Source organism: Chelonoidis abingdonii, chromosome 5 (assembly GCF_003597395.2).
Source record: "Chelonoidis abingdonii isolate Lonesome George chromosome 5, CheloAbing_2.0, whole genome shotgun sequence".
NCBI classification, from domain to species: domain Eukaryota; kingdom Metazoa; phylum Chordata; order Testudines; family Testudinidae; genus Chelonoidis; species Chelonoidis abingdonii.
In genome coordinates this window covers 28,495,186-28,517,043 of record NC_133773.1, presented here as the reverse complement: position 1 = coordinate 28,517,043, position 21,858 = coordinate 28,495,186, and the positions used below count along the sequence as shown (strand labels likewise).

Genomic DNA, 21,858 nt, shown 5'->3' with positions numbered 1-21,858 from the left:
GAAAAGTTGGCTCAAAATAGGTGTAAAAAGAAACTTATGATTCTCTTTGAGAGTTATATCTAATATTTTATGGACTCAAAGTACAGTTCCACCAGCCGGATCAAAGCATAGTTCTAAACCAATGACTGTCAAACTTTTGTACTGATGACCCCTTTCACATAGCAAGCCTCTGAGTGCGACCTCCCCTCCATACATTAAAAACACTTGTTTATATATTTAACGCCATTATAAATGCTGGAGGCAAAGTGGGGCTTGGGATGAAGGCTGACAGCTTGCGACCGCCAATGTAATAAGCTCGCAACCCCCTGAGGGGTCCTGACTCTCAGTTTGAGAATCTCTGTTCTAAACCAAACTAGAGAAACAGGACCACATATTGTTTGTATCAAAAGATCTAATTTTAGGAGACCACCCATTGTCTCCGTTTATCACCCCTCATCAGGTGTATATTAGCTCAAAGCTGCCAGCTGTCAGAGACAAGGATGGAATCTGAAGAATATCACCAAGTACACACATTCTGACCTGCGCAGACTCAGCCGCTTCTTCTTGCTTTAATAATCTACATTCTGTCTGCTAAAAGACTGTGTGCACTTGACAGTGTGGGAGATTCCAGAACTTTGATTTTGTCTGTTGATGTCTCGCTGTGATGATGTCCTCATGCCAGCATTATATATAGTCTTAGTGTCTTTTTCTTTTTCCTTTGCTTTGTCCGCATGCCTTGTGCTTTGCTATGGCTGTGAGTGTGTAGAGTAATGAAGAGGTAGGTTGTGTGTCGCATGCCATGCATACATGTGTTTTGCATTTTAATGGAAAGACTTCTGGCTCCTACTTGGTACTAACACACTTGTCTGTCCGTACTTTCCTTTCTGTTTCCCCTGGGGAAAGCTTATCTTTCTCCAGCAATGCAGGGTAAAAATGGGAAGCAACAGAATGAAATACATTAGGATGTTTATTCTGTGTTCTGGAAGCTCTGACCTTTATACTTGAGTTCTTTGTCACATTAGAACCAGCACTTTGGCCCAGGAAGTATTCACTGATGTCATTCTTTTTATTTTTGACCCTCTTCACTATGTGACATTTGGTGATGCATACATCAGGACAATGAAGGTTTAGTTAAATGTACTTTAAATGAGTCTTAAGAACTCTATATGCTGCGCAACAGACACATTATAATTGTCTCATTAGAGCTTTTTATGTTTGGAAATGTTTTCTAGGATTGATCCCTCTGGGAGTTTTTTCACCTTCTGTCTTAAATAAATGGACACACCCTAGTTCTCAAAAAAAAATAGTAAATTATGGTTGCATACTCACAGCTCTATAGTTAAAGTTGCACTGGCATTTCTATTTAAAGCCAGGATTAAATCTCTTAGTTTTGTATGGCTAGAGTGACCAGACAGCAAGTGTGAAAAATCGGGATGGGTGGGGAATAGATGCCTATATAAGACAAAGCCCCAAATATCACGACTGTTCCTATAAAATCAGGACATCTGTTCACCCTGTGTATGGCTAATATAATGTGTGCTATCCAGTCTAAAAACACTTATTCCTAGAGTTTAGAACCATCTGAGAATTTGCGAGTAAATCTTCTGGTTACATGGTTACGTGGATCTATAATTAAGATTAAGATTTTGGCATGGGGGTGGAGGGGTTATTAAAAATCACAGGCAGGACATGGGCAATAAACCGTAAATCATGGAAGCTGGAGCCCTGCCGTGTGAGGCTGGCAGCTGGAGCCCGCTGGCTGGGGCTGCAGCAGAAGTCTCAGAGGACTATTAAAGTCACGGAATCTGTAACCTCTGTGACCAAATTGTATCCTTAGTTATACGCATTTAAAAACAATCCCTTTTTGAAATTTATAGTGGCTCTTGCCATTTTCCAGACCTCTTCAGCAAATAAATTCTTTAAAAAATGTGATTTGGATACTTAACCCGCTTACAGATAATTCCAAATCTAAAATATAGCCTACTTGCAAAGCTTACTAACAGGAATATTTTTGTTAATTAATATCATTAGTCATAAGCAGTTCTCTTTAGATAATGTTTGTCATGAGATTTATTATCTAAAGTTTTAGACGATAAAACTTATCATAAAAATTGTATGACTAGAACATTACAAGGCAGAATATATTTTCTAAAACCTTACATGAATAATGGGTGCAATGACATCAAATTGTCACCTAACATTTTATATGACGAAGTTTTAAATAACAAAACTTATAACTTCTGAAATATCATATAATGAAAAGATCTAATGATATATGAATATTGGTTTCAGAAATGATTGTACAGATGGTGGGTTATCTTGGTTCTGATGGGCACATGATGATTGTCTAAAAGTCCATGGCAATTCAAATTTATGATTAAAAGGGGGTCATGTGATCTGGGAGGGTAAGGGAAGAATCAGGTGACAACTCTTAATTCCAATTTTGTTATAAAAAGACTTCATAACCTTTCCCTCAATGACTGTTTACAGGGGAAATAATTCTAGCCTTAAAAAGGGGCAATACTTGGCATATCAGAAAAGAAATTTCTATTAAAATGCATTTCTCTGATATAAAAGAATAGTGACATTGGAGATATGCAAATAATATATTTACTACAGTGACATGTCACTATACTGTTAGTAAAGAGACTGGTAAGACTGGTTAGAGTTGAGTGGGAAATGCCTGCCTCATATTGAATAATTTTAAGAGTTCAACATTTTTTCCTATCCCAAACTGTGATGAAAAGTCAAAATCTTAAAAATTTTCATGAACCTAAAAAACAATTGTTTTCAATTTAGGTCACCAAAACATTTTGTTTTGATAATTTTGAAATGGTTCGTTTTGATTTTGACCTTTTAAAAAAATTCTTAAAAGTCTAATTATCTTAAATGTTTAAATTAAGTCATTTCAAATAGGAAAACATTTTTTTTTTTGAAATGTTGATACAAAACATTTCAACAATTTCTAAACTTTTTTTTCTCAGCTTTTTTTCCAAATCAGGAAATTTGTGAAATCCAGCTCTGGTTCATGAAAGGCTCTACTGGTGATATTCTTTGGAGAATGGGTGTTTGTTTAGTTTTCACTGTTATTTCAGTGTTCTTTAATGAAAATATGGGGTGGGAAAGGAACACCAGGAACATGGGGTTTTGTTGGCTTTTTATTTCTCTCTCTGTACTTTATTTACCTTTTCATACAATGTTATTCACACATCTTTGACATCCTAATGGTGTTCCCTTGTTCATGCTACATGATATCAGTATTCTCATGAAGATGGATTAGCAAAATCTCCCATAATAACTCTGATCAAATGTTAGCCCAATTACTTTAACTTCAGTTGCAGGCTCATTTGAGTCAGGACAGTATTCTCCTGGGTGAATAAACAGTACCTAGCACAGTGTGGACACAACCAGAATACAAATAAATAGTAATAATCCCACTTCATCTGAACTGAATCCAAAGCCTTCAATATTGGATTAGTCTAATTAAATAAATTCATCCCAACAAAGGCTCTCTGTCCTTGACACTGAAGGTGTGGTGCTCATCAACAGTGACCAGGGCCGATGTTCTAAGCATGTGCTTGGGGCGGCACTTTTCAAGGGGCAACACTCCAGCCTTTTTTTATTTTTTGGCTTGGGGCGGCAAAAAATCTGGAGCCAGCCCTAACAGTGACAGTCTTTTTACTGAGCCATGTCACCTCCTTCGTTTATATTTTCTATGCTCCAGAGAGTCACTGTTGTGTAACAGAGAGGCTAACACAGCTTCTGGGACTTGCATCTTAGTGTCAAAGATCGCAGGGATTGGAAGCCTGTTATGGTGGAGAATAAGAATGATACCATGGGATTCCATATCTAGATATGGGGGTGGAAGGTAGAAGTGATGCCACTAGTAGACTGAGAGCAATTTAAATGAGGGGAAAAAATTGCTGTAACCCATCTGAGGTGGAGGGAGATCATGGAAAGGAAAAGAGTCTGAGAAGGAGCTGGGAAAATTAACAGGCTGGTAACAGAGAGCTATGAGACTGCGAGGAGAGGAGGAGTAAGGAAGGATCCACAAGCTGAAGAAATAAGGAATAACATTTCCTTTCATAAGCATAGAGCAGGGGTAGGCTTCCTATGGCATGTGTGCCGAAGGCAGCACGCGAGCTGATTTTCAGTGGCACTTGCACTGCCCTGGTCCTGGCTGCCAGTCGGGGGGGCTCTACATTTTAATTTAATTTTAAATGAAGTTTCTTAAAACTTTAAAAAACCTTATTTACTTTACGTACAACAATAGTTTAGTTATATATTATAGACTTATAGAAAGATCTTCTAAAAATGTTAAAATGTATTACTGGCACACAAAACATTAAATTAAAGTAAATAAATGAAGACTCGGCACACCAGTTCTGAAAGGTTGCCGACTCCTGGCATAGAGCATCCTGATAGATCAGAAAAGGGTTTCCAACATAGCAAGATTATAATGGGTTTCCTATCATAAAACCATTGTGATGGGATCTCCCAATATAATCTCAGAAAACAGTAAAAACTCAGAAAACAGTAACAGCACTAACTCATTGAGTGGCTGCTGCCATTTTAAAAACAATGACAAATGATGTCTTTCTTTCTTTCTTTCTTTCTTTCTTTCTTTTTCTTTCTTTCTTTCTTTCTTTTTCTCCAAAAACCTTCGTAGTGTATCTAAATAATTTTTTGAAAAAAGAAAAGAAAAAATATATGTAGGCTTATATAGCTAGTGACTACATATAACATAAATAGTACTTTGTTATAATTCTACAGTTATTTTAGTATAATATATTGTGTCACATTGGTTGGGCAAACCAGTTAAGATTTTTTTCTTGATCTTTTAGATTTGTGTTTTGAAGAGCATACATGGTCGATTACATTAGAGTGTATTTAATTACAACAAGAGAATGAAGTCTTAAAGCTAGAGGCTGAAGTTACACTGATTGTTTTTAATGAGATGAAGACTGGCAGTAATAAATAAAATAAGTGGTTTGCAGCCAGAAAAGATAAAGTTTAAGGAAATTAAGATGTCCCACACAAAAGGGACATAAATGAAAATGAAAAATATGTAATAAAACTTTCAAAGAACAGAGTAATCTGTTTAATGCAAAGTAAATTTAGGAGAAATTTGAATTATTTATTTCACAGTGCTGAGTTAAATCTGTTGCAGAATTAATAATAAATGAAAATATGGTGTCTGATGCCTTATAAATAGCTGCACCTAATATTTACTCTACAAATCTGGATTAGCACTTAATTTTAATACTGCAAGAGAAGGGCTGATAAGTAAAAGGGGACCTATACAAATTTACTAAAGTGGAACTCTTGAGACTCAGTGCTCTTGATGCATAGTACATGTTTGCTATTGTTTGTTAGATTGTATTTTAGCATAGAATCTGTATAATGGGCCTAATCCTGTGAGGTGCAGAGTGTGTTGAACTCTCATTGATTTAAAAAAAAGAGAGTGATCAGCAATTTGCAGTATTAAGCTTACTATGCATCTTCATAAATACTAACAGTTTAGTTGATTTCCAAAATTATTTAAATTGGTAAGATGTTTTGAAATACCTGTAATATGGTGGGGGGTTTTTTAAATTACCGAGTTCAAATGTATTGCTTTCCTTTATCTGACAAGGAAAATGCATAAAGAGTTCCTGATGCTTTACATACAATTATAAAAAAAAAAAAATCTGGGTCGGCTCTTTAGCTAGTGTAAATCAGTGTAGTTCATTGAACCAGCTTGACTTACGGCTGCAGAAAGCATGACCCTTTGTTGTCATATAACTCTACTTATCCACCACAGGTTTTTGGTATATTCCTTCCCTCTTTTTTACTATTGTAGACATTTGTGTGAGATCCTGATCTTTCTGTTAGGAGGAGTTCATCTATCCTTCCTGCTTCTGTCTCATTTGGAGTATTATTGGCAAGATGTTGAGTGTCTCCTAAAATGCTGAGATCTTAGAAGCTGAAGGCATTCAACACCTAACAAGATTGTGCCCTTCAAGTCACAGACCTGAATTTTCAAAGGGATCTTCTAAATTTTGCCAAATTTCCATATTCAAACCTTTTGTTTCAGGCAAAACATTGACATTGAATGTAAGTGCCTGCCATATGCAACATGCAAAGATGACTTCACCAAGGTGCTAATGAGAGTTTTGCAGGTGCAGTTTAGAAGACTCCTGTGATAATTTGACCTATAATGTTCACATAATATCATCAACACTTCATATATAAATGTGCTCTACCTCTTTTAACAAAATGATCCTTTGCCTCCCCTCCCCAATTCCCTACTTGAATGCTTTGTAGTGACAATTTCTTATTTCCAGTCTTGCTGTTGGATTGTAGTAGAGTATTTTAATAACTATGGTATGACAGAATAATTTGTCATAGTGAGCCTGCAGTGAAAAGCTAATGCAAATGATTCATAATTCATTTACAGGTTAAAGAATGGGCAGCAATATCAGCGAGAGGGGGCAGGTGCTCTCTGAAGTTCATTTTCAGTTTAGACAGCCAATTAAAAGGGAATGGAGAAGTTCTGAATTTTTGTAGCTTTTATACTGATGTGATCGATCTTGATGTCATTTCTGAAAGTGAACTGTCCTTTTCACTTGGTTACAAAAGGTCCACAGATAGAATATGGGACTGATAGAACAAATAGCTCATGGATGTTGAAACATTTATGTATGTTACTCAGTTACTTTCATGAGAACAATATATACAATAGACCTTAAATTCATCATAACATACATTACTGGGTGATGAGATGAGTATGGATCCTTTAATAGAGACAGAGGCATTGTATTTCTTCACTTCTGTTAACCGTTTTATGGAAGCTTTTGTGCTGCTGGAGTACCCGCTGGCTTTGTTTGAAAGCCATGATGTTTCAGCCAAGACACGGTGTGTCAACATTACATGCTTAGTCTTTGGGGCAGCACCTGCCTGTATTTTCCCAATGTACCAGGTACACTATATAGTGGTAGAATGATTAAGAAAGATATAACAGGTAAACTCCCACAGTACATTTTAGAGCAGAGGTTGGCAGCCTTTCAGAAGTGGTGTGTCAAGTCTTCATTTATTCACTCGAATTTAAGGTTTCGCATGCCAGTAATACATGTTAATATTTTTAGAAGGTCTCTTTCTATAAGTCTATAGTATATAACTAAACTATTGTTGTATGTAAAGTAAATAATGTTTCTAAAATGTTTAAAAAGCTTCATTTAAAATTAAATTAAAATGCAGAACCCCTCGCACCAGTGTCCAGGACCCGGGCAGTGTGAGTGCCACTGAAAATCAGCTCATGTGCTGCCTTTGGCACACATGCCATAGGTTGCCTGCCCCTGTTTTAGAGTGTTCAGAACCACTGTAACTTGCTACATGGTTCTAGAGCATATTTTTATGTTATAGACTATTGTGTCTATTTTAATTACAATCTTCTTCTTGGTTAGAAGTTCCTGAAATAAGCAAGACAGTTCAATTGCACTGTGGTTGTGTTGGTTTGTCCTAATTGCACTATGTAGTAGTTCCTCTAGTGCAATGTGCTTTTCCCAGTTCAGTTCTCCTCACTTTTGAACAAAACATAAATAAAAAATATAGTTCTTTTTTTAAATAATAAAATATCAATTTAAAAAATCCACATGCAGTTTTCGCTCTGCGAGAGGAAGAAAGAATTGAGGAAAAAGCAACAAAGGATGGATTCTAGTTACATTGCTTAATGCATACGGGAGGCACTCAAATACTACAGTAATGAGAGCAGTATCAGAAACAGAACAGGATAGGCTAGAGATACAAAGCTTTTCTTTGTAATATTTTTCCCATGGGGTCAGATCCTGGATAAAAGACACTTTTTTTTTAATGCTCAGATTAGTTCCTATTTTTCTTTTCACTAAAATTTAGCTATGGAATTGAGCACCATTGTGTGAGCATATCTACAAATTATTCATCTCTTTGGTTTGAGTTGCTCTCCATTTGTTCACTCTGGGGATTTGTCTTGTTTTCTTGAAGGCGTCACACCAATCATTACCTTTGTTTTGCTATTTTTCAAACTAGAATAATATCGAAGACAGTAAGCAAGCAACCACCCATTCTGATTAAGAGCACAAAAAGACAGACCTGGGAGAGCAATAACAAATAAACACCTTTCTCCTAAATCCCTCAGGGATTTATTTTCACTTCAGTACTGCTAATGGGAGTTAGATGTGTGAATCCCCGTGGCGCTGAGATAAGGATATATCAGTATATGCAGCTGCAAAATTGATTTAGGATACACTAGAATTTCAGAGCAATAAAAACCCAGCTAACCCAGTTATGCTGCATTCCTATGTAAGGATACAATTTTGTGAGATGCTGAGCACCCACAAAATACATTTAAAGAATTGATCCTGCACCTATTGAAATTAATGGCAAAGCTTCCATTGGCTTTAATGGTGCAGGATCAGTACCTTAACTGGTGGGAGTTGAGGCATACTTAGCACTTCATGGTATCTGGAAAAATCTCGGGAAGCTAGCAGCTAAGTATTAGAGCAAGATTTCAGCTCCTGACTCCAGCTAAACTCTACAAGTCACTCTTTCAAAAAAGCTGTTCTGTCTTCTGTGATATTTAAAATTGAGGGCTGGGAGAAACAAAATAATTTTAAAGTATATTCCAGAATCCACCACTGCCCCCATCAGGTTATAACTGGAATAATAAGGTGCAATGGTTTACCATCCATTTACTCCTGGGGGAATTCTGCGGGGCTGCATGCCCACAGAAAATGCCCTTCCTCCACAGAATTCCTGTATTTTCCTGCAGAAAATGGCAGGGAAGCAAAAGGAAGCTGTGTGGGGGTACAGGTGGGGGATGAGGATGGGTACAGTTTTAGGGGGATTGCCCCCTAACAGAGGGGAGGCATGAAGGGCACATAGGGTTACGTGCCATTGCCCCCCCAATTCTGCAAGCACAGAGCTGCCCAGCTGAAGGAGGCTGCATCTCAGCTCCACCGACTCTGCAGTTGAACACTATCTCTTGGGTCGTAGTGCCAGTCGTGTTCCCCTTCTGTGTACTGGGAGCCTTCCAGTTTTCTGTGCAAGAGTGCCTGCCCACAGTGGGGCTATGTAAGAGGTTATGGGGGAAATGAGGGAAGGGAGAGTGGGGAAAAGAGGCAGTGGAGAAGGAAGGGGGGTGGTAGAAGAATGTGGGAGGGGAGGAGGGGGATGGGATGGGATGGGGAAGAAAAGGGGCTGGGGAAGTGGGAGCCTGGCACGCGATGTTCCCTCAGCACCAGCTGGGGCACCCCCATTAAGCAAGCCCATTGAACCCTCACACTGACAAGCCCTACCCCCCACACCTAGACCCTCTCAATGAGTTCCCCACACCCAAACCCCCACCCCACTGAGCCCTAGCCAGCTGTACCTGGAATACTAGCCCATCAAGCCCCCTCCCCCACCACCTGGACCCCTCACATCGAATCTCCCTGCTGATCCCCGTCTCCCCCACCTATACCCCCTCTGCTGAGCTCCAACCACCTTCAACTGCATCTCATGGAGAGTCCCATTGCCCCTGCACCTGGAACCCCCCAACAAGCCCCTGTGCATCCAGATCTCCCACTGAGCCACCCACACCCAGATTGTCCCGCACAGAAACCTCTAACTCCACACCTCTACACTTGGCTGAGCCTGCCCACCCAAACCTGTTGTGCTTGGCACAGAGGGCAGGGCAGGGCAGGGCAGGGCCCCAGGGTGTTTCTGGGGCAGGCCCGGTCCTTACACCAGGGTCGGGTGCAGCCTCACTGCCAAGTCCCTGTATTGGGGGAGGTTTGGGCATCAGGATACTCTCCAACCTCAGTGCAGCCAATGGGCTTCCATGCTGGAGCCACATTTATTTGACAAATAAAATTTGCAGAATTTTAAAATATTGTGTGAAGAATTTTTGATGTTTTGGCAGAGAGTTCCCTCAGAAGTAAATATATCAAACAAGTCAATTGGTGTCACAATGGTGTCTTCTATTACTTTAAGTTCAAAGAAAACATCTCAGTTACACAACTATACTGAACAGGCATTGAGTACTCATCTGAGTGCATGTATGATAATACAGCATTGCAGTTTGTTAAGGTTAAAATTCTCTATATTTGGGTTTCTTTTTATATCTTATGTGATTTTCTTTTTTCTGTCATTCAGCATTGATATTTTATTCTTTTTTTATCATTCCCCCCTTGCATTTGGTATCTCTTTCGCTCTAAGGGAAGGACCAGACAGTAACAGCATTATCTAGAATGCACTTTCCTTTCTAAGTGTTTCATTGACCCGTCTTTCTCTAACTGCTTTGTTCAGTGACTGAGCAGCGTGAGCACATGTTTTGGGACAGGAAGGTCTTCTGCAATGGAGAGAAAATTTCAGAGACAGTGCTGTCACAGCAAGTTTAGCAAAAGATTATTAGATCTTGTTTGTCATTGAGCCTTGAAAGGAAGTCTTTTCTCTGTTGGTTTCTCTCCTCCACTCAAAGTGTTTCCTCTGCTCCTACTTGTTAGAAATTTTCTGGCATAATTTCCTGGCATGGACATTTACTATTTCATCTCAGTATCAAAAGCAGTTGAAGCACTGTGGTTGATTCGTTGAGTATCCTTTGGCCATCACACAGTATTCAGAGAGAGGAAGCACAATTTCAAAGCCATGAGGAGAGTGAGGGAGGGAACGAGATGCATGCATGCAATCTCTTCTTTGATAAAGGGTTTGCACACATAATGTGTTTCCTCTCCACCATTCTCAAAGTGTAACCTCAGAATGTGCTTCACTGATGCAAGGGTGAGCTGGAGGTAAAGCTTAATTCTACTAAGTCAGTTTCATCTAGATATTAATAAAAGGGACAGCTTTTGCTGGAGGTTTGCAAGATTTGGAGGTGCTCAGCACTCAGTCAGTATCAGAAACTTGTTAGCTAGATTTCTGAATGTTTGTTCCATGGAGAGCAGTAAGATGGGCAGTCTGGATATATGCTTAACACTTTCCTTTTGCTTAAAGGATGGACTGACTCCACTCCACTGTGCTGCACGAAGTGGGCATGACCAGGTTGTAGAGCTCCTCCTGGAACGGGGTGCTCCACTGCTTGCAAGGACCAAAGTGAGTATTTCATTCACAGAACAAATTAATATCAGTGACAACCCTTCGAAGCAATTACTAGGTACGCTGGAAGAGTGAGGAGGAATATAGGGAAATGCTTTAGACGGAATAAATATTTTGGATAGAGTAATCCAAAAGTAAGGATTTTCTCTTGAAAATAGACTTGAACCTTCCACATAAGGAGAATTGGCATCCATGAACAGAATCACTCCATTTTCTCTTAGGAGACAGGTTACATGTGTGATATAGACAGTACTTTTTCAGGGCAAGTGGCCTGTTCTCATCGCATACAACAGGAATTAACTAACATGGTTTCATGGAATCATAGAAGTTAGAGATGGGAAAGATGGGTTATGTATCCCATCTCTTTGGTCAGTGTAAGATCATTCCCTCTATATTTTCTGATCTTTTATCTACTTTTGTTATATCCAATGTAGCTGTTCTCACTTTCTTTAGAAGACTAAACAATTCCAGAATATTCCCATTAATAAATAAATATATAACCACCATTTTAAAAAAAAAATTGTGTAATTAAGGTAAAGCCATTTAATATAAAAGCTTTCTTTGTTTTTCCCTTTAATCAAATTCTCTCTGCCAATCAGCGGATACATTTCTCATCCTACATACTGCATCAAAGGCAGATGAAAACAGATGCTGGACAACCATACTTATTAAATGATGTGAAGTATCTGAATAGAAATGGAGAATGTCACTTTGTCTTTGTGTTCTTAAGAGATTGATATGGTGATAATAGATTGCATCCTAAATATGCTAAGCACTTTGCTGACATAGAGCTAAACAGAGTCTCCTCACCAAAGAGTTGTCTAAAATTAAAGTATTAAAATTAATTACCATTAATGTTCCTAAGTTGCAGTTCAGTTAATTACTAACTAATACTAACAGTAATTGAACACTAATTGAATTAGTAACTTATACTAGTTACTAGTACAATTAATATTCAATTACTGTTAGAAAAATTTTGACCAGCTCTAATCACCACCTTTGAAAAGCAGGTCACTTCTTTTAGGTGCCTACATGTGGATTTAGGAGACTAATTGTAGACACCTAAGTTTGAAGATATTAGTCTTGTGATCTGTTTTAAATCGATAGGAGTCTTGGCTATTTTACATTAAAAATAGCTTACGTCTTTCATTGCTCTCAGTCTGTAGGCTGTGCCATGGACATATTGGCACTGTGTAACTTTGTATCCCTGTGAGCATCCCATGTGGGCAGGTTATATAACGGGTGTCTATATAGAAGCTGGGAGGGAGTGTGCAAAGGAATCCTTGTGGCTGCACTGGTTCCTTTCCAGGGCCGGCTCCAGCATTTTTGCTGCCCCAAGTGGTGGAGGAAAAAAAAAAGCTGCAATCTGCGGCACCCTCGGCGGCAGCTTTACCGCTGCTGCTTTATTCTTCGGCAGCAGGTCCTTCCCTCTGCGAGGGACTGAGGGACCCACCACCAAATTGCCACCGAAGAGCTGGACGTGCCGCCCCTTTCCCTTGGCCACCCCAAGCACCTGTTTGGTGCGCTGGTACCTGGAGCCGGCCCTGTTCCTTTGGCTGGTGCTAGAAAGAATGGCTGGGGATACATGCAGTGCTAATGAAATAGTAAATATGCATCAATATTAAATAATAAGTGTCTTTGTGACTCCACTGCACCTCTCCCAAAATCTCTCTTGCACTGAGGAGCAGGGGGCCCCCAATGGAGCCAATGTCTGTGGTACAAAAGAAGTCCACACTTTGATTGCTGGAATCCCAAATTTTGAACATATATGTTCCACTGAGTCAGGGCCCCCCATTATGATTGGCAGGAGCCCCCCACCCCATTGGCAGGAGCTGATCCAGGGTCTTCTACAGATCACTCAGCCTATTGGTCTGAAGCATAGCCACAGGTGTGGCATGAAAGATCTGTACAGTGAATGGATCCTACATGTTAAATACTTCAGTGATGATCAGAGGGCTCCATTCTCCCATCATCAATACACAATTCCCTTCACCCTTTTGGTACTGACAGGGATTGGGACTCTCTTCAGGAAAAGTAGAGGGCAAAGAAGCAACCAATTCAAGAAGATATTTTGTAGCCTTTCAATTATATTTTAATTAAATAGTTACTTTGAACCATCTGAACTGAGACATTCTCTTCTTCCCCACTGCCAAATCATACCTGACCTGTAAAATGAAACCTGTGTTAAAGATAGCTTCCCTTCTAGTCACCGGGCCCCATTGGAGCTGTTCCAGATTGGAGACAGACAGATGAATGAAAAATAGAAATAAGTCACTTTGTTTCAATTCCTTCCCACGAACTTCAATATTTTATAACATTTTCTCTTATTTTAAAATGACATATATAATGCTGAGAGTGGTACAGCAGTGAAGCTCTGCTGAGACCCCATTGTGTACATTTGTCAAGAGACAGGTCAAAATCCCCAGCAGCTGATCAGGCTGGAGCTTTCATCCAAACCACTTGATAATCATTTCCTAAAAACTAAGCATATCAAAGCATTACCATATTCAGATACTAGAGCCTGATTCAGTAAACACTAGCAAATGTAGCAGGATTTTTCCTGGTAGTGAGCACTACGCTTGCTAGTAAGTGTTCTCAGGATCAGCCCAACGTTTGTAAACTCTTTTGTAAGTACCATTTGCCCTGGTTTCCAGAGGTTCGAGGCACATTCAGCTGTATTGACTTTAGTGGGAATTGTGGGTGGTCAGCACCTCTGAAAATCAGCCCACATGTCGTTTGTGTGTATGGTAACTTGTTGCGTACAGTACCATTTACAATGTTATGGCAGGGTTTATTAATAATACTGAACTAGCCTTTTTTCTGTAAACTATGCAGGAAAGCATGACTCATTTGTGTTTAATTCCTAAAAGGCCTATAGAAGGTTTGTAATTGAGTTCCTTACTATTCTGAATAATAGTGTACTTTATGCATTTCTTTTAACTAGGAACATAAATATGATTACAACTGTATTGTATAATTCCTTGTTGACAGTGGTAACACAGGGTCCATGACATCTTCTCACAGCCCAGCGTGGGAGTATCTGGTCTCAAACTCAAAAGGGTCAGGGTTGGCCAGTATTTGTTGTTGGAGACCTTGAGGAAAAATAACACGTTCTACAGTACGTGTGTTGGTGACTAAGTAGGTGCTTTTCCTTCCGAATGAATACAGACCCTATTGCCTAGCATAGGTTTGTCATAGCCTAGGGAAGCACAGTCCTGACATTAAAGATACCATGAGACTTTTCTCAAGACAATGCACTATAGCTAATTTCCATGTTTGGATAACTGCATTCTGCCTGCCTACATTTTCCACACATTTGCGATGGGTTTATGACATTCTTTTCCACTCCCTTTTACAACTGTCTGTGATGTTGCTGTGAACTGTTAGTGTTTCATCCCACAGGTGGCTGCATTTCAGTGCTGGATGAAGTTATTCCTATACGTTTCATAAAGCACATTGGGATTCTTCTGAATAAATGGCAGTATATAATCATAAGTTATTTTTACTGGAAGTTTGATACACTTGTATTTTCTGTTGGCACAGAATGGACTCTCTCCGCTTCACATGGCTGCTCAGGGGGACCACGTGGAATGTGTCAAACATCTACTGCAGCACAAAGCTCCTGTTGATGATGTCACGCTGGATTACCTGACAGCCCTCCATGTTGCTGCACACTGTGGCCATTATCGTGTCACCAAGCTTCTGCTGGACAAGAGAGCAAATCCCAACGCTCGAGCCCTGGTAAACTTGCCTCACCCCTCTAATGCAACAGCGCTGCAGATTGTAGATGGCAAACGCTACTGAGCATAGTGCTTACTCCTTTTACTGGTCATATGTCAATAGGATGTAGTGCTTACTGTTGTAAACGACAGTTACTGTTGGATGTAGGAGTTCCACTTCAATGGGTCTACTCATGATAGTAAACACTATGTTCACTAGCAAGTATTTGCATGATCAATTCCTGAGGCTATGCAACCGTTCTTGGAATCACAGTCACTGCTAGCTAACACTATCCCACGTTCCAGTGTTTTAATGCATTTGCCATTTTGGCCTTTCACACTTTACCGCATGGTGGTGCAGTTCATATTTATTACCACTGTAAAAGGCTGATTGGTGTGGACATAATACTACATCCCAAAGTAGACTTTTTAAAATAAATTGTCCAATATTTTTGCTAGATGGCAGAACTGTAGTCTTTTACACTTATTCAACTTCCATTTACCAAATATAATTAATCATAGCATGTCCAACTTTTTATTTTTCTGAAGCATAAATAAAAATATTATATTATAAATAATTCCTTGTGCTCAGGGACCTGATCATCATCCCCTAAACAGGAAGGAAAAAAAGCATATTTGACTTTATGAATTTCTAAGGCCTTTAAGGCTTAACAAAGAGCCTGTCATGAACACTTTATGATCTCAGCAAGGTCAATAAGATGAAGTAAAATGAACTAAATGCAATAAAATTAACAATGGAAAGTTCTGAAACGCTACAGCTTCCCAGAAAATGTATCCAGCAATATGATACAGTATGTGAAATTTCAAGGGTATTGATTTCTTCTTGGGGAAGTTGGGAGGGTTAATTGTTGGGCTTATAATGGGAAGCTACTATCAACCTTAACTATGGAGTGGCTGTTGTTCCTCCATAATATTCATCACAATAAACATTGGTCATCATAATTGATTTCTTTTATAAAACCCCCCTGTCCTTTAAGAAGAACAGGAGAAAACCAACTGACCAGAGCCTGGTTAAATGACATACTATAGAATTCTAAGTTTGAGATGCCTGTTTGCAAGACTGATGATGTTGATGAAGACAGAGATAACCATTGGGGTGTTGTAGGCAAGTTGTAAGTGTATATTTAACAGGGAGACATCATTTTATAACTCAAATTTTTCAACAAACAGACTAGAGGGCAACTCTAGGACATCTGAGCAGTGCCAGCTAGAAGCATGGACAAAGCTTGTGTTGAGCTATAGCTGAACCTAGCTATTCCAGGCTAACATTTAAAGCTACCTGGACTAGTTAATTTACTATTCTACATAGTATCTCTAGCAAGTAAAGTGATGGAATAAGCTTTATGAATCATTCATTTTGAGATAGATATTCTTGAAGTACTTAATTAGTTAATGTTTGTACAGCGCTTTGAAGATATAAAGCCCTACATATGTTCTCAGTTGTTTTAATTATTGTGTTTTAAAACATATTAATGTCAATCTATAAGTAACATTTATTTTAACAGAGACTAGCCATGGAGTAATCTGTCACTCTAGCAGCTGCTCTCCTCCTCTCGCTCACTGATTAACCAGCTATACTTTTAGTTGAGCACTAGCAATTCTGACCCTTTTCATTAGAAAAACCAATGATTATCTAACACATTCTTGTTTTGCATTAAAAAAAACTATTTGTATTTTTCAGCAAGTGTCCACTTAAAAAAGTAAACACTGTGGTCCTGATCTTTCAAGGCTTTGTTGTCCAGCCTAGGTTCCAATTCAGCATCCATCACTACTCAGCAAAGAACGTAAGCATTTGCTTAATGTTAGGCATATGCTTACGCTCTATAGACTTTAAAGGGACTTAAACATGAAGTTAAGGATATGCTTAAGTCAAATAGGGATGTGCTCAAGCACATGCATAAATGCTTTGTTAGACTAGGGTCCTAGATCCTATTACCAGGAGAATTTCCATGGAAGCAAATAGATTTCTTTATGATAGTAAGGATTATGCTCAGTAGAAAGCTTTAGTACAAGCTGCGTCTTAGTCAATGCATGTATTCACCTGCATATAAAATATACAGTAGATATACTGCATAAATATAGACATACATAGATATAGACACATAGGTCAGAGAGTCTCTTTAAAGGAGACTAGAAAAATGAGATGTGATCTAGGAGAAAGGCGAGCAGTTAAGTATCCTGCCCCCTATTTTTTAAATGACAGTATATAATTTTGAAAGCATCTGTTGATTTTTATCACCATCATCTTTTAAGATATGATTTTTTTTCACATGAGGCAGGCTCCACAATATATGTAAGCTATTCCCAAATGGATGGTTTTATATTTGCTTTCTAGTATATTCTTGACTTGCAAAAGAAGAATATCCATGTTTTGTTAGTTTATATGTTTATCTCCAATATGTGGGCAGGAGCCTTGGAGGCTGTTGTGTATTAAGGAAATAGCAGCCCATTAAGATGACTTGGGTTTTTTTTCCTATATCTCAGAGCCTACTATGACTGAGGAACAATGGCGTCTAATATTCTAACACTACTGCTTGCAGTATGCCAGCCAGGAGCTGTGTGGGAACTGTAGCTGCATGTTTTTAGCTAACAGAATTGTTTTTTGGACAGAATGGTTTTACTCCACTGCACATTGCCTGCAAGAAAAACCGCATCAAAGTGATGGAACTCCTGGTGAAATATGGGGCTTCAATCCAGGCTATAACAGAGGTAGAACAGTGTTTCAATTCCTAAAAAAAAAAAAAAATTCCTTTTCTTCTCCCTTTTCTTCTTCTCCCTCTCTCCGTATCTTCTTAGTCATGTTTTATTTAAATGAAGAAGCCCCTCAGCCCCTGTGCAGAGGAGTAAAACTGCTGTTGCTTTGTTTCACAGTCTGGCCTCACACCAATACATGTGGCTGCATTTATGGGCCACTTGAATATAGTCCTCCTCCTGCTGCAGAATGGATCCTCTCCAGATGTCACTAACATTGTGAGTATGCCTTGGATTAGAATAATCACTGCATCAGCTCATGTACCATGGAACTGAACTGCCATGTAGCCCAACCAAAGGTCACATTTTAATGATTATTTATTACTGACTGAACTTCTCTGCAAAATAACCTCATATATTTCTCAAACAACCATAAAAGGGGGAAGTTGGCTATAAAACAGGCACTTTAACCCTTTTGTTGTACAATAGTTTTAGTGTGTTTCTCAGCAGCTCTGGGGTTCTGAATAGTTTCCTTACCAGGTGTATCAGCAGCACACTGAAGGGAAGATTTTGTGTTTCAATTTTGAATACTGCAGTTTAAATCCAAAAAGATAAACATTTTGCTGGGGTCAATGGGCACAGCTCCATTGACTTCAATGGAGCAGCACCATATAAACTGGCAGGGAAGTTTTAAAAAATTTAACCTAGCAGTTTAAACTAAAACCTAGAAGTTTTAAACTAAAGCTGTTCCTTTACCAGACCATGGATGTATTTCCCATTTAGAAGTAATGGATTTACAATTCTAGAGAACATTGCTTTTATTTTTAAAGTCCTTAAAATACGACCTTTGAGAGGTAACACCAAATGCAGGACCTGACTTGCCATGGAAATAAGTGTTTGTGTACCAAACATCCCTCTATTCTAAAATAAATGAGACCAGGGACCCATCTCCGGGGGTTACATTACATATGTTTCTTATTGTTTGAGTTCTTAATATAACAAACTCAAACGATAGTTACTTGTGAGTGTCTATTTTTTAAAGCAGAATTTTTTAAAATGATATTTTAAAATGATAAATAGAGGTTCTGAGCTAAATTAGTTAGTAATCCATGTACTCTGGATAGACCATCTTTGAGGTCTATGAGGGGGTTCCAATAAGTATGCATGTTATACTGTATTTCTTTTTTTATTTGTTTAATATGACAAATTATTCATGACAAAAATGGTCACTGCTTTTATACTTTTTATATGGAAGCAATATTTATCTAACTACTTTATTAATTGTAAAAATGCTAACAAGAAATTTTGGGAAAGAAACTAAGTCAAAAAAGGATCAGAACTGATAACAGATATTACTAAATGTTTGGATACAAAGTTTAACATTTTACAATTGTTTGTGCTTGGCAGGTGTCTTCGCTTTTACTTAGCAAAGCTCACTAATTGTTTTCAAAAGTTAAATTGCTTCACTAATGCAAGTATAGAATGATCTTTATAGAAATCTAAACCTGATAATTTGCTAAATGAAAGGCTTATTCACAAACAGAATGAAAACGTTTTTTAACCGTACATCCTTCAAATGATAAGATTTTTATATGGTCAAATCTTGGAATCAAATCTTTAGGTAAAACTCCCATTAGAACTGCAAGAATTTACCCATTGTCTGTTTACTAAACATAGCTGTTGACCGTATGTAGATTTCAAAATTTATATAAACTGAAGAGTTTATATAAATAAATTAACTCCCAGCAAGGAGGGTTTCATTACATTATAAGCTCATCACTGTGAGTGGATTTGGGTTACTTTTTAACTATCTCAATAAACAACAACAAAACTTGGTCCTTTTTCTGGGCTTGCTGCACGGACTCAGCTCCTAGATGAGAGGAGAGAAAGCCAGTGCTATAGCAATTACAGATTAATTTGACAGAGTGTCAACAATAAGAGCCTTCAACTGGTAGGTATGGTCCATCCATGGTAAAAAGATGAGGCTCTTCTCTTTATACAAGTAGGTGGCAAATCAAATGATACTCTGTCATCAGCAAGAGTTCACGTGTATGTAGGACGAAAAATGCTAGACAGCGATTTATCCTGCTGCACTGTCATAACAGAGAAGACACAAGTCTCTCTATTGCTGCACTATGCCAATGCCTGGTATGTCCTAGACTAGCCACATAGAGACTCTCTTGGGATAAATTGCAGTACTCTCCATAAAGAAGATGGTATAGTGCAAGATTAAGCCAACATCTCCAACAGCAAAGATTATTTGTTAATTTCTAATGTTGCTTTGCAAACATAGGGAAAGCAAAGGAACATCCAGAGCTTTTCATATTCACTTTTTTACACAGCTCTTTATACTCTAAAACACTTGGACTTCCTGAAATTCATGTATCCATCTCAAATTCTGTGGGCTATAAAAGGATTGAGAGGGTCTAGCTAGCATTCACTGCACACCCAGTGCCAGTGACCACAGTTTTTAGAACACTATCCAGGGATTGATATATTGCCTTTTCAATGCCCTCTAATGCTGTCTGCTCCACACAGTGCACAGGAAGAGACCATCTGGAAAAATGTCCCCTTCCATTTTGAAGCTCAGGTGCTCAGCAATCCCTTGAGAATCCTAGGCTCAATATGTTCTTATCCCTTGGCTATTTTGAAGTACAAGCAGAAGCACCATTATGTAGAAAACCAGGGAATACCTATGATCAGGAGGGAATAATATGCGGGTTGCCATTTAAAATAATTGTTTGGTGAATATTCCCAGGCACCACTGGTGGGTTGTGATTTATTTAACATGTTGTAAGACTCAGAGTGTCAACTCTTGATTCCATTGAAGTCGATGGCAAAACTCCCATTGACGACAATGGGGCTAGGATTTCACCCTGACCCTCAATGACGCAGTTACCATTGTCTGTGGCCACTGGGGTGCCAAGTGAAATACAGCCTGCAGTCCCTTCCCCCACCCCAAAGACATGTATATACACACACTTCTGAATTTGTTATTAAGGTCAGACCCTCAGCTGGTGTAAATGAACCTCACTCTATCGACATCATCAGTATTTACATGAGCTGCAAATTGCTTATTTCTCATGACTTGGGGCTCTAAAATCTCTGCTTTTCTGTAGCGTGGGGAGACTGCCCTACACATGGCGGCACGTGCTGGGCAGGTGGAAGTGGTCCGCTGCCTCTTGAGGAATGGTGCCCTTGTTGATGCCCGAGCCAGGGTAAGTGTTTCATTGCAGCGTCCATACCTTCTGTTTTACTTGTAAGCACAATAAAAACAATGGGTTTTCTAAGGAAGGATGTTTTTTTCTTCAGTAGACAATAAAAAGTCACATGTTGTGTATTTATCTGGTTTTTGTGGGCTTCACTCTAACCGGTTCTTAATACAGTCCTGTAAAATGTAACTTGTATTACTACTTTCTTCTAAATAGAGCAGATCTCACTTAGAATTGGAGTGCCCAGGTTCTAACTCAGTAGCAGATTCCAGAGCTGCGTACGGTAGATTTACAGCCTGCTGCCATGAGGCAGTTCAGTTACAGACGGGGTCTTTGGCTATGTCTGCACTGGAGCTGAAGGTGTAATTTCCAGCTCGGGTAGACGTACCTGCTCTAACTCTGATCAAGCTAGCGCACGAAAGATAGCAGAGTAGCCATAGCAATGTGAGTGAGGATAGGCTAGCTGCCCCAAGTACAATCCCATCTGAAACCCCGGGTATGTACTCAGGGCGGCTAGTCTGTCTTGCCACTCTGACTGCAGTGCATACACTTCTATGTTTAGCATTCCTGCTCAGTCAGAGTTAGCACGGGTATGTTGGCACGGGTATTACACCTCCAGCTCCAGGACAGACGCATCCTACATCATTTCAGGGCGCCTCATGACCTATTTCTGCACCATTATTGGATTCTGCAGCACAGCATGTTATTTTCAGTTACAGTTTACCTAGTAAAGGTGTTGCATGCAGATAGACTGCTGAGGCAAACAACAGTGGTAGTCCGTGCCCGGCGTGCTTAGCGCCAATAAACACACCGAGATGGAGAAGCAAAACACAAATTTATTTGGGACCTCAAAGCGGAGCTGGGAGGCTTAGTACGCCTCAGATCCAGCCCAGTTAAAACAAGCAGTCTGTTCCTTTGTATCCATGAGAACTTTTCTCACTGACTAGCAAGCCCCCGTTTCCCCTCCCTCTTCTGTCCGGCTGCAGCATTCTTTTCTCACACACTTCTTTCTCTGTCTTCCCCCTCCCGCTCCCCCTTGTAGAGTTACATTGAACAGTTAATTAAAGCTGGCATGAATTACGACCTTGTCTTTGTAAACCATTATCTCCTCTCCCTTGACCAAAAGTATGCAGGCTTCATTATTT

General features: G+C 39.2%; 1 protein-coding gene across 23 annotated transcripts in view; it reads left to right on the top strand.

Annotated features, from left to right (window-relative positions):
• Window positions 1–21,858, top strand: part of ANK2 (ankyrin 2) — a 638,506-nt gene that overhangs the window by 471,128 nt on the left and 145,520 nt on the right. For 20 of the 23 annotated variants that reach the window (XM_075066172.1, XM_075066174.1, XM_075066188.1 and 17 more), the window contains 5 exons: window positions 10,969–11,067; window positions 14,614–14,811; window positions 17,421–17,519; window positions 17,682–17,780; window positions 20,621–20,719. In XM_075066172.1, the coding sequence (XP_074922273.1) occupies window positions 10,969–11,067; window positions 14,614–14,811; window positions 17,421–17,519; window positions 17,682–17,780; window positions 20,621–20,719 (594 nt within the window). The remainder of the gene's footprint in view (window positions 1–10,968; window positions 11,068–14,613; window positions 14,812–17,420; window positions 17,520–17,681; window positions 17,781–20,620; window positions 20,720–21,858) is intronic. The other 3 variants (XM_075066175.1, XM_075066191.1, XM_075066187.1) reach the window with 1 other exon arrangement.